We start from the raw sequence: 13964 nt of genomic DNA, 5'->3' as shown, positions 1-13964 counted from the left end.
TGTGTGGTGGGGTGCAGTACCCTATAAAAAGTGTTGCAACATTCTGCAATTATTACTAGACTTCCACTACACTGTAACACAGAGAAATCTTTGCAAAATAAACCAAAGATAAATCAACTACCATGAAGACACCTCCAAGGGAAAGAAAAATATAAAAGTGAAATTACAAGAAAATATGCAGTAAACAAATCTAGAGGGGGGAAATTAATTAAATTAAAATACAAGAAAATATACAAAACAAATCTAAAAAGTACACAGGTATTCATCCACTTATGCATATTCTAGGAATGCATTTTTAATTTAGCGCACCATATAATACTAGAAATAGATTTCCAATAACACTTTTCAAAACACTCTTACGCATTCTGGGCCGAGTGCATTTTCAAATCAAGCATTGGTGACGCATGTACCACCAAGAGGCCACTTGGTATACTAACCGATATTTTCTACAAGTGTTTGCACCAGCATGGTCACACCTCAACATCTTCCTTTGTTCTCCATGGTACATAAACGTCATTCATAATCAGTGGCATAGCAGCTGTTTTTGCTGCCCAGGGCGTGGGTAAGATTTGCCCCCCACCCCCCAATGTGTGTGTGTGTGGGGGGGGGGTAAAATTATTCTTTGCTATAAAGCTGGAATACTTAAAATATTTATCTTCATTGGATATAAAACTGGGGTATGTCTAAAGCAAAAGTTCCTAGCCTAGGATTTTTTCCTAACCTAGGAATATAAAATTCACCTAGCCATCGATCCTACAACATGGCTGCCGCCATAGACTGACACAAATATTAATTTGCTAGATATTTTTAGCTAATTTTGTGCCATTTTATATCAATAAATAAAATAAAGTTATATCTTACTGGTTTCGGGTTTTACCGGCACTCATATTTACGTAAATTCACATCATCATTATGTCATATTTTAATTTATTTTAGAATAGCAGACAAAATCGCTAAAGCAAATGTAGGTTAGGAAAACATTCACAGGCTGAGAAAATTTGCTTTAGACACGGTCCTGATGCTACAGTTGAAAAATCTGTTTAAAAACAGTACCATATTACAACCTTAAAAACTCATTTTGGTACAAAATTTAAGATTTTTGTTAGATTTTTATCATTCTTATTTTTTTTCTACTTTCTTATTTTTACCCCATCAACATTCCACCCCCTGGCACATGCCACCCCGGGCGGACCGCCCCTCCTGCCCCCCCTTTGCTATGCCACTGTTCATAATGCACTATGTGTTTATTTGCAGAATAAATTAATTTTTGTGATATAATAGGTGGTGTTTCATCCATTTGCCATATATCACATAAACAGACGAATACCTGTATATACCAAAAGGCTTTTACCAATTTAAAAATGGGTGGCCAAGCCAAAGTCCCATACCTATCACCAACTTATATATCTCTCTACCTAAACACCAAAAACCTTTTTCCCCACTATAAGGGAGATAACAAGACGAGGCATGTGCCCACCTCACTCCCATCCATCACCCATTACTCTTACTGTACCTCCTTTCTTCAGATACTCTGCATGACACAAATCTAGACTGATTAATAAATACATACATACATATACCAAGGCTTTTTCCCCCTTACAAGGGAGGTAGCCATAAATATATAAATAAAAAAAAATAAAAAATTCAGTCTACAGTGAAAGCAATGCTCTCTCTTTAAGTACTTACGATTCTCATCATCACCATCCATAGCATATGACAAGAGTGTGATGACATCCACAATTGGGGAGATAAGTTCAGCTTCTACCTAAAAGTGAGCAATGACAACAACAACAACCTGTTCTCATAATTTTCAGAGCTACTTGCACCTTTACTAATGAACGGATATTTACAAGATGCAGGGATGACCCGTCATCCAGGAGGTGCCAAGATAAGAGGAAGGGTGGAGGGGAGTGTAGTGTATTCAGGATGGAATGGGTGAGAATGGTTATTATGCCTTTTCTTTTTGGCTGCCTCCCTTGTAAGGGGGAAAAAGCCTTTGGTATATGTATGTATGTATGTACTTGCACTTCATCATTTCTTATTTCTCCTCCATTTTCCTCTTTCACTGTCATTTTCTTAGCACCTCCCACTGCTTACACCAACCCCTCCCTATCCCCCCTCCACATTCAACAGCTCTCTAGACTACTCTGCCCACCTTCCCCTTACTATCTCTTCTGTTAAGATCTGTCCATCTGCACCTTTTACTTTTCTTTTCTACTTAACTCTCCTCCCCTTCCTCTCTTGATTTCCTTCCAAAACATATTTTTATTGCTTTAAAAAATTCTGTCATACCCCTCCCCATTTTGCATCTGCTCTCTTTTTTGCCTCTTATATCTTGTTTTGCTTCTCTTCTTTTTTCTTTACACCTCATATTTTTCTCTCATTCTACTTTACAACCAGTCCCTGAATACTCACATTTTCTCTTCTACTACCTTCTTCACTTCATCATCCCACCACTCACTACCCTTCCTTCTATTCCCTCCCATCCTCCTTGTTCCACATACCATCTTTGCACACCTTGTCACTTCCTCCTTGAAACCCCTATTCCTCTTACACCACCTCCCACACTTCTCTCAGCTTCTCCTTGTTTGCTCTAGATACCTCTCTATCTTCAGCCCTTTTCCTCTTTCTCCACCTATCCTCCACTCTCAACTTACCTTCCACCAAAAAATTATCTGATATTCCCCCACTCTCTCCCCTAAGAACATGGACATCCAAAACTCTTCCTACTCTTTTCCTGGATACCACTACATAGTCCATTAATGCCTTATCAACCACCCTTCCATCCACCACCCTCTCCCATGTGTACTTATGCTTGACTTTCTTTAATTGTGTTAGCTATCATCAACTCTCTTTTTAAACATATCTCCACCATTAACTCTCCATACTAGGCACTCCAAACTTCCCTACAACTCCATCTATTGGTTCATCCCTTACTCTAGTATTGAGATCTCCTAGTACCACTACATTGATATTCCTCCCAAAACTCTCTACACATTCATTTAAATCTGTCCAAAAACCTCCCTTTCCTCTACACTCTTCTCACTACTAGGCCCATATGCACTTACAAAGGCCCACATCTCCCTTGCCAATTCCAAGAAATTTACCCGCAGGTGATCTGAATGCACACTATCCAATCTGGCTTGACACACAAACAGCAGATCAAAGAAGACACAAAATTCTTGACAACTTCCCCAACCTAAACATAATAAACTCAAGCAACAACCCCACCAGACAACCTATCCAACATAATCTTGCAGGACCATCATATGCTGGTCATTTGTTCCCTCAAATGGTGTTTCCTCTGCAAATTATCTTTATCCATGAGGTGCTAAAATAGGAAAGACAATATGTTTTCTGGATGGGACCAGGATGGGTATAAGGTAAGAGTACATTTTGACTCAGCCATTCCCTTCACAAGGAGGAAAAGCCCTTCTGGTATAAGTAATTACTGGCAGGCACACTACAATCATACACTTGTAATATTTCACTGTAAAACAAAAACAAAGAAATAAAGAAATGCTGCCAGATAAACTGTTGATAAACCTACAACAATAAACTTTGCACTATTTAACTATCTACTCTGACTTACAACCATGCATTTTTTTTAATACCTTTAAGTCTTCCATGGCTCCAGATTACACCAACACAGGTATTTGCAGTCCACAAATGTACGTGTCATAATATAGTGCAGCATTATACAAATATACTATAAGCACTTACAGGTACTTCACATATAATGCATAATACAATAAATAAACCAACACATAAATAGACTGATTAATAAATAAATATATAAATAAAAAAAATAAAAATTCAGTCTACGTGAAAGCATTGCTACCTCTCTCTTTATGTACTTACCATTCTCATCATCACCATCCATAGCATAAGACAAGAGTGTGATGACATCCACAATTGGGGAGATAAGTTCAGCTTCTACCTTGAAGTGAGCAATGACATCAATAAGATCTTCTTGTAGAGGCAAAAGGCGCTCCCCAGGAACATACTTGATACTGTTGCAAAGTACGTAGAAGACTTGCTGCATTGTGTGCATACCAACCTGTGTTCAAAGGGACAAAGATATGACAACTTAATATTAGCAATAAGCCTTACATGGTATTGTGGTAAGACTAGCAGCTTCAACAAAAATAAATCAAGAAATTAAAGCATACCAAGCAATAAATCCCTGCAAGTTTAACTTCACATAATGAAACTAGTACTACTTCTAGCACAACTGTTACCATTATTACTTTAATAAGAAACAAAATTCATATAACACATTTACAAATTATGGGTGATTGTGCCAACAAAACTGTATGGGGCAGAGGCTTGGAGTTTAAGTGAGGCAGAAAGGAGTTTAAATGTGTTTAAGATGAAACGTTAAAGAAGTATTGTGAGGATTGCAAAGATAGAGTAAGAAATAGGGAGGTGAGGTAAAGAATACAGGGTAGAGAGCTGGCAGATAGGGTTGATCAATGAATACTGGAATGGTTTAGGGATAAGGAAATAGTGAGTGGAGAAAGTGTGGAGAAAATGACAGGGCTATAGGAAAAGATGAGATACAAAGAACATGAGAGACAAACTGGCAACTAACAATTCTGGAACAAGTTTCTACCACAAAAAAGAATAAGGCTGAGCCTTTTTTCTCCCTAAGTTATCTTCCATTCCATCCTGATGAAAACAAAAAGTTCTACCATTCCTCTCCAACTCTAAACATACAACTTACCTCAACACCATCTTTCATATGTTGCTCATAGTAGTCTAGGATGAAGGATGTGTCTCGAATAGGAAGATGATGAGACATGATTCCAAGTAACATCCAAGCAGACTCATTATTCTCATGTCCCACGTGGGTATAAACCATCTTCATTATGTTTTGTCTGGAATAGAAAATTTCACCTAACAGTTAGCTGCAAAGCACAAAAACACAAGGTCATCAATAAAAAAAACTCCATGTACAACGTTCAAATATAATCTATCATATGGCTAGGAATGAGAGGAAAAAGACCTCCAGTGCCTAAGACAAGTCAAATGTCTATTGATCTATATACCCAGAGCATCTTCCCCCTTATTAGGGAGGTAGCCAGTCCATGCACACACCCACTCCCATCCACCACCCTTGTTACCCTCTAACTTAGCTCCTCATGGATGAAGTCATCCATCTCTCACCTACAGCCCATGTCAGATGCATCTACGTCTTCTCTTCAAGTTCACTCCAACCACTTTTAACTTCCATACTCTTTTCACTAATCTTTCTTCACTCATTCTTTCCATATGCCTAAACCATCCCAGTTTAATCAACCCTGATTTACAAACTTGTTTAATAGAGAAATCTTGGACTCAGTCTAAAACCAAGTGTCACCCACCCCCCGGACTTAACTTCCAAAATGAGGCAAGGGTTTTGATGGTTTTTGAAAAATAGGAAGTGGGAAGATGACTCTGCCATCCATCTTTCAAGATCACCAAAAGCAGGAACCTGTCATTGGTCCCTTTGAGAGAGCCATCTATCAATCTACACACCAAGGGCTTCTTGCCCCTAATAAAGGGGGTAGCCAATTCAAAGGCATGCACCAATTCCCATCCACCTATCTTGTTTCCTTCTCATCTCAGCCCCTCATAGATGAAGAGTCATCCCTGTCTCTTGCCCACTGCCTGGGGAGGGACGGGTGGTGAATGGGAGTGGAGTATGCGGGAATGAAATGGGTGGGAGTCGATTTATGCCTTTGATTTTGGCTACCTCCTTTGTAAGGGGGGAAAGGCCATTGGTATATGTATGTATGTATGTATGTACGTACAAATCACACAAGTTAAAATTCCTACATACATGAAAATAATATGGCATACCTTACTAACTCAGACTTGGTCCAGAGCATAACACCTTTCTTAAAGAACTTGTGAAAGGTCTCTTTAGTAATGGTCTCCAAGATGCGCCAAGGTAGCTGTTGGGCTGCTGAGGTGGGTTGATATTTGTGATATGGAGTCAGACGACTAAATAAAAGCTGATCCAACACCTAGAAAATACAAATAATGAGAAATACATACCTTTTCAAGAACAGAATGTGACATACATAAAATCATTACACCTGATATTGACACAGTAGTGCTAATCTATACATGCATGTACCAAAAGACTTTTCCCATTAGATTGACGGTGAGGCAGTCAAACGTACACACACCCAAAAACCCATTATGTGGGACTCTCAATACTAGAGTAGGAGATGAGCAGAGATGTTCAAGATGTATACTGAAAGGAAAAATTATAGCAGTGTTTAAGAAGAGACAAGTGCAAGTATGCATGGGCCACAATGAAGGGTGGGAGGGTAGTCAAGATGACATAAATGGACTATGAAGTGGTACCCCAATAGATGATGATGATGATATGGTTTAACGTTACAAACTCCCTCCTACCGGAAGGCTAGGACAGTGCCCCTCACAGAGGGCTTTGTAGCGTGGGATTTAATGAACCATGCCCTTGGTTCAACATCGCCAGTGGCAGCATTCGAACCGCCATTCCTTCTACCTTCGCTGCAAGTAACGACGCCCTAACCTACTCAGCCAGCGAGCTTCCCCAATAGAGGATTGGAATAATTCTTGACTTAAATGTATTCAAGGGAGAGGGCAGTGCTGTCTGATCATTATCTGATAGAAGGGAAATTGAGTGGACATAACAAAGTGGGAGAAGACCTCTAGGTGAGTATATTAACTGAAGATGAAGAAGTGACACAATACCAGGTGAAACTGAGAAGTTTAAGACATAAGGAAAGATAAAAGAGAAGTGAGCAGAGGAAGAATTGATACATTTCAAGAAGTGTTAAAGTAGGCAAAGATAGTATGTGGGTTGTAGGTTGAAGAGAATAGGAGAGAAAAGAACAAAAGGAAGAAAATAATGAGATGAAGAGACAAAGGCTGTAGTGGCAGAAAAGAAGCATATATATGAAGATTTGTTTCAAAGTAGAACTAGAAGCATAGGAGAGGTACTGAATAAAGAAGGCAGAATATGCATGTACCCTCTTAACCTCTTCAATGCAAGCCGAATGCTCGTGCACATTATAGGCTGCCTGATCTACCATGATTTGATGATGCATCAAAATACACGCATTATAAAATATTAAGCTACAACTGTAATACACATTCTCTCTCACCCTTAATGTTAATAACCACAGAAAATGTGATCACACCTGTTCACAGAACACAGGGGTCACTCAGCTACAACTACAAAATAAATAAATCAGAACACAAATGCCAGCATCCTCACACACACAATCATGCCTCATGACACCAACATCAGCATCCATATAGTGAAATGCCACTTTGATTTTCTGCAGTACTCCATATCTCTCTCCCACAATCCTGGTGCTATGTCTGTCAAGCAACATGTTGTCTTTTATCAATGTTCCCAAAATCTTTCTCCTCTTTCACTTTTGTAATGGGTTCACTTCCCAAGGAATAGTTTAACCCCTTCAATACGATGATGCCTACGTAGGCGTCATGAGGAGCAAGTGGGTACGCGAGGATGCCAATGTCGGCGTCTTGATTATATTTATTGTAGTTGTACCTGCGTGACCCCCATACTCTGTAAACTGGCTTCATCATATTTTCTACGGTTATCAAAATTCACAGGTGAAAGAGAGAACGAGCAATACAGCGGTGACTTTATCTTTTATAATGCGAGTATTATGACGCAACATCGCACATCTGGCAGCTTGCCTGCGAGATTTTGGCCCGGAGTGAAGGGGTTAAGGATGGTCTTTTGCCACTACTGCCCATTTCCAGCACTTTGCACTGTTTGGTATTGAACTTCATTTCCCATTCTTGGCTCCATGCAAAAAGTGTCTAGATCTTTTTGCAACAGTCTACTGTTCTCCTTATTTTTCACCCTTCTTATGAATGATTTTTGTGTCATCTGCAATCATGCTGACATGGCTTGTTGTTCCTTCCATCACGTCACTGACATAGGCGAGAAACGTTATTGGTGTAAACACTGAACCTTGTGGAACTCTGCTCATTACTCCTCTCCAGCTTGACATTTTATCCATTACTACTGTCCTCATGTATTTTTCCTTCAAAAAATCTTTCATCCATTCTAGTAATTTCCTTCTCAGTCCTCTAACATGCTCCAATTTCCACATAAGTCAACTGTGAGGTACTCACAGTATCTGTGTTTGTGTGCAAAAGAAGGAAGTTGAAGATACATGTGGGTAAAAGGTGATGAGATGTACAAGGGGCAAAAGTGGCAGCAGACTGGAAGTGAGTATTAAGGGAGAGACACTGGAGGAAGTGGATAGTTTTAAATACTTGGGTGTGAATATGGCGGGGGAAAGAAATGGAGGAGGAGGTAGAATATAGATTGAGAGAAGCAAGTAAATGCCTTGGGGGATTAAAAAGTTTAATGAGAAAGAGACATTTGGGAATGGATGCTATGAGAAGATTGTATGAAGGAGTGATTGTGCCGACAGCACTGTATGGGGCAGAAACATGGTACATAAGAGAGGAAGAGAGGAGTTTGAATGTGTTTGAGATGAGGTGTCTGAGAAGTATGATAGGGGTTACTAGGCTAGATAGAGTGAGAAACGATGTGAGGAGGAGAACGGGGGTGGAAAGGGAGTTGGGAGATAGGGTTGATGAAAGAGTATTGGGATGGTTTGGACACATGGAAAGAATGAGTGAAGAAAGATTAGTAAAAGAGGCGTGGAAGGAAGAGGTAGGAGTGAACATGCAGGGACAACCAAGGACGAGATGGATGGATGGGGGTAAAAGAGACATTGGGAAAGAGGAGAATGTCTGTTGAGGAAGGACAGAAGACAGAAGATAGGGGTGAACAGAGAATGGTTGTGTATGGATGATGCTGTGATGCATGAGAGTGGGTGGGGGATGGGGGGGGGGTGAGGGAGTATGTGTGAAAAAATAATTTGATGCAGCCCGAGGGGATGGAGAGGGGGGCCGCAGATTTAATGAAGTGGCCTTGCTGTGGATGTGCTGTCTTGCGACACTGCTTCTGACCCAAGACAGTGGGTGAGATGAGATGACTCATCACCCAGGAGTATCCAAGATAAGAGGGAGGGAGAGGGGTGAATGGGAGTAGAGTATGTGGGGATGGAATGGGTGAGAGTGGATTTTATGCCTTTGTTTTTTGGCTGCCTCTCTTGTGAGAGGGAAAAAGCCTTTGGTATATGTATGCATTTACATTATTGTAGTATACAGGAAAGGAGCAATACTCATTGGGTCTCGTCTCCTATTCTCTAATTTTCTAACATATCTTGACTCAAATTCATGTAAATTCCCAACTTAATCTATATTCATGATTTCCAGTTATCATATTTAGATTTGAACTCATGTATTGTTTGAGCTTAGGCTATATTACCTTCTAAGCTATTCCACATATTCTGTGTGTATGTGTGTGATTCACCATGGTCTTGAATCACGTGTTGGACTCATGATCAACAGCTATTTCCCTCCTGGAATAGAGCTATGAGCTCATATAAGACTGATCTATGGGTAATGCTGTGACCTTATATGCACACACCCCCAACTCCCCACCCACGAGAGTTTGAGTAATGACCTGCAGTGCAGCAATACTGAAATTATTTCAGCCCTGGACGGGATTCGAACCCAGACTGCCATAGTGGCAGCCAGGAACTCTAACCACTGGGCCATTGAGTTGTGTGCATGCATGTGTGTGTGTGTATGCACATACAAGAACAAGGAAATGTACCAGACACCCTTCTGACAAATGATTCCATTGCACTAAATCCATTAGACAAGACTCTTGAGAGTATAACTGTAATGTAAAGTTTGCTGTATGATGACACTTTCTACATAAAAGGAGGGGAACACAAACACTGAACAGAAAACAAAGGTTTCTGCAGGGAAAGGGCATTCAAACTGAAACTGTATTTTTTTTCCAAAGGGAATGAAAAATCACATTGCCATCCAAATTTCAGAGAATAAACTATGTATATAAAATAAAAGAAACTGATTTAGCATCCCTCTGTAAATGGTTCTTAAGGGTGTTGCCGAGGTCCCTAAAGTACTGACTGCATATAAATAAGCAGTCAGTACCCCAATATAGGGATCTGTGAAATTACAGCCCTTTTAAAAACATTCACAAAGCTAAATAAAGTCACATCTAATAAAAAATCATAATTCAGGTTATCAGCAAAATTATAATCAACGAGTAACTCACCTCAACAACTTTCTCCTGAACCTTTACTTCTGGGTCCAGAACTAGGGGCAGCACTCCAGTAACCCAGATGGTTGCTATATCATCATGTTCTGGATATGTGTCCATCAGGAAAGTCAAAGACGTTATCATCTGTTTTCTCACCAACAATGCTGGGTCACGACAGTGAGCTGCCAATACCTGTTGGCATTAGACTCTGATTAAATATCTACATATATACATATACCTGGTATGTCAAAGGTCCCCTTTATAGTGGGGATGGTCAAGTCAAAGCATACAATCGTCTGTTACCTATCTGCCTATATACTAAACTAGTTTGCAAAGAGTCTAGCAGTAGAGGATAGATAGTGACAGTGGGAGGATAGATAGTAGATAGTGGGAGATAATTTATATATAAAAAAAAAAAAAAAAAGTAGAGGTCCCAAGACAGCACCCTAGGAAACTCCAGAAGTTACAGGAACAATTAAGGAATGACCCCAAAGAACAATGCACTGTTCTTGAGAAGTCAAGAATGTCTTAATCCAGTGAAGAAGTGGTCCTCTGATGCCAGAATAATCTATTTTTCCTAACAGCTGTTTGTGTGGGACTTTGGCAAAGTCTTAAAACTACAACATCTAATTCTGGGGTCGTTAAGCAACTGGGATATGTCATGTGTTCTTTTTGCCTATCAAAGTGATCCATTACATGTCTATGGATAATGCTCTAAAATTTTGCAGGGAATTGAGGTAATCAAGACAAGCCCATATTTGGATGGGAGGGTTCTGTCACTGGATTTGAAAATTGGTGTCATGTTTGCCAAAAGCCAGTTACTGGGATGAGATGCGGTTATGTATTTAGATTTACCAGATGCTGCTTACTAGTAAAAGAGCACTTGTTAAATGTCACTCAACATGTCATTCAAAACAATCGGATACAACCAGAACAAGATTTTATTTTATTTAGTCATTCCCTATTTGAGTTGAAGTGGAACTGCATACAACACATGCATACCTAAACTTAAGTAGTGAGGGAAAAAGAAGGTATAGTTGTTTCATGCATTAGCAGAATCAAATTCATCTAAGTCATGACTACAGGTAGTGCTAAAAATAGATTATGTATTACCAAATGTTGCTTTCTATTAAACAAAAGCATGTAAAATGTCATTTTTTATATTTCAGTCATTCAATATAATCTAATACAACCAAAACAAAATAAAAAATTATTTTGTTTGTACCATTGTACTTACCATGTAAATAATCAAATTTTAGAGCAATTAATTTATTGCAAATTTAACAACTATTTTGAAACCTTTCATAGTTACTTTGAATTACTTCAGGGTTTTATCAGTATTCCTCAATTGGTAAAAAAAATGGGTAAAATTCTAGAATCACACAAACACGGGTATTCAACGTGAAACTTACATTATCCAACAGCTCCTAACCTAATATCATCTAACCTAACCATTCCAAAGAAAAAATAATCTTTCAAAAGAAAAGAAAAAAAAAAAAAAGTGAAAAATGTGTTTGCATGATACTGGAATTAAACTGAAACATTTATCAAACTAATACACACCTTTAAATTCTTGACACTTAGCATTCCGTTGTCAAGCCGCATGAGGTTTTCCATAACCTGCAGAGCCGATTTGCGTACTGTCACTTTGTCGTCGAGTGCCCGACGTCTTAACATTGACATTACCATTCCTGCATTAGGAAGGTCAAGCTTGTCAGCATCCCCCGTCTCATCTTGGATTTCAAGAGGCGACTCACAATTTATGTTATTGTCGGGAATATGGGGTGTGGTGAAGACTTGTGCCTTAGCTTGAAAGAAAATATCCTTCATGGCACACATAATGGTAGGGTTGGCTGACAATGTGCACTCTGCTAGCAGAGTAAGAGCTTTGGAACGAACTGTCGCAGCACTGTCTCTACATCTCGAGAAAATTATGCTTAGAAGAAACTTATGGGAAAGATAATTTTGGTTTGGAGAGATGACTTGGTGATCAATGGTGACATTATCAAAACTCATACCACTGGACTGGTCGACAAGTGGTGTCGGGGGTACATGAATGCTACCCTCCCCTTCATTATTTCGCTCCTCTTCACATAACATCTTTGAAATTACTTCGAGCACAAACAGTCTGTGACCTGCCTTCTCATTATGAGAGAATCTAAAAAGCCATTTGACTAATCTCGTATATAGCTTTATGGGCAAAAATTTTAATATCTCCACAACAGATTGTGATGTTTTAGAACGGAAGTCAGCCTTATCAGGGACACGTACACACAAATGTTGTACCAGTATGTATACGGAATCATAAGTCACCTCTTTTAGTTGTGTAAGAAGATATTTCACGAATATGAGAGAATGTTCTCTTATAACTCCCAAAGATCTCCATGACATCTGGGAAGATCCTCTTCCAACCATTAGAATATTTACAATAATATGTTTCATCACCAAAGTTACAATCTTCTTGGGGTTACCATGAAGGCGACTGCATACATTTTGTAGCGATACATATGCATTATAAGCCAAAGCTGTCACCGAGCCAGGTCCATGACGTCCAACAAAAATCCCCTGAGCATTATGCGTTTCGCTTCTTGTAACATCTACGAGAATGCCGACTGTTTCATCAAGTGTTTCTGGAGAGCGCTTAAGTGAAAATCTCTGAAGAAGTCTTATGAAATCATGTAACAAAATATTAAGAGATCTGATAAACCGATTTGCTTCTTGAGCTGACAACATTGCCATTTCTACTTCATCATCATCATCTTGGTCTCGGTCTCCAACATCATGTGAAGGACGTTGGCTCCCTCTCTGGGATGAACTTGGTCGTTTCTTCGGACTGTTAGCGGACACATTTAGCTTAGTAGTCAATCTCATCACATCAAGAGCTTTAAGATACAACACAGGATGAAATAATCTAAAGGCACTGCTTCCAGGTACACAAAGAAGTAAGAAATATAAACTTGATGCCTGTATACCCACTTCCCGTGCTTCTTCCTTAGCATCATAACGCTGACCTCTGTGGATATAGAAGAACAAGAGGGCTAACAGACTCTTTGTATTTGTGTTTTCCGACAAGTTTACCCAAAACTTACTGTACCTGCTAACCTGATCATTTTCAACATTATTATCTGCGTTGGACGTATTTAAACTAGGATTTCTGTCGTTTTCATCAGAATTAGGAGCAGGTATTATATCTACCAACTGTCGCAGGGCACCAAGAGTTGCTCGAAACAGTCCATTAAAGTTAGTACTACAATGAATTTCTTCAAAACTTGATGGTATTTCTTCAACTTCTGTGAAGTCTGAATCTATCACGTTTCCTACCCAGGTTTTGTCGAGCCTGTCGACACCGTATTTTGCAAATAATTCTATCACTTGCTCCGCTGCCCCGTCCTCCGAGGCTGCCATCTTGCGATTGATTTTAAATTTCAGACAGTTCGGTAGTTTTGTTGTTGACGTTCTTATAGTCAATCACTATTTTGTCGCATCATTACTCTAGCAATATGTTGTGCACAATTAAACACTTTGCAAAACCTCGGAAAGCTAATGAAAAATAGAATAAAAAATAACATGTACCTCTACGAATAAACATTAAAACTTTTGTCTGTTGTATATTCTACATCAAAAACTGTGTACGTAACCACCAGTCTTTTCAAACAACGATTCCATAGTAATGCACAGACCCAACTAGTAAATACAGATTATATCCGTAATCCGTTGGTGGACTTATGATTTATTACACCATCTTTCAAAATTGAGAGCAGAATGTAGTACAATTTATGCAACTGCAACAATGTTA

General features: G+C 39.2%; 1 protein-coding gene across 3 annotated transcripts in view; it reads right to left on the bottom strand.

The window, feature by feature from the left end:
- The window catches only part of LOC143033355 (condensin-2 complex subunit D3-L-like), a 52847-nt gene extending 39102 nt beyond the window's left edge, over nucleotides 1-13745 (bottom strand). The window contains exons 1-6 of one of the 3 annotated variants that reach the window (XM_076198690.1): nucleotides 11732-13745; nucleotides 10184-10360; nucleotides 5845-6011; nucleotides 4727-4880; nucleotides 3862-4060; nucleotides 1-21 (exon numbers count right to left, since the gene is read on the bottom strand). The exon at nucleotides 1-21 is cut by the window's left edge and continues 39 nt beyond it. In XM_076198690.1, the coding sequence (XP_076054805.1) occupies nucleotides 1-21; nucleotides 3862-4060; nucleotides 4727-4880; nucleotides 5845-6011; nucleotides 10184-10360; nucleotides 11732-13573 (2560 nt within the window). In that variant the 5' untranslated portion in view covers nucleotides 13574-13745. The remainder of the gene's footprint in view (nucleotides 22-3861; nucleotides 4061-4726; nucleotides 4881-5844; nucleotides 6012-10183; nucleotides 10361-11731) is intronic. The other 2 variants (XM_076198691.1, XM_076198692.1) reach the window with 2 other exon arrangements.
- Between the last annotated feature and the right edge of the window lie 219 nt (nucleotides 13746-13964).

This window comes from Oratosquilla oratoria, chromosome 15 (assembly GCF_046742065.1).
Source record: "Oratosquilla oratoria isolate Oo_2021 chromosome 15, ASM4674206v1, whole genome shotgun sequence".
Classification (NCBI taxonomy): domain Eukaryota; kingdom Metazoa; phylum Arthropoda; class Malacostraca; order Stomatopoda; family Squillidae; genus Oratosquilla; species Oratosquilla oratoria.
The sequence above is the reverse complement of the archived record's forward strand: the minus strand, read 5'-3'. Positions and strand labels throughout refer to the sequence as shown.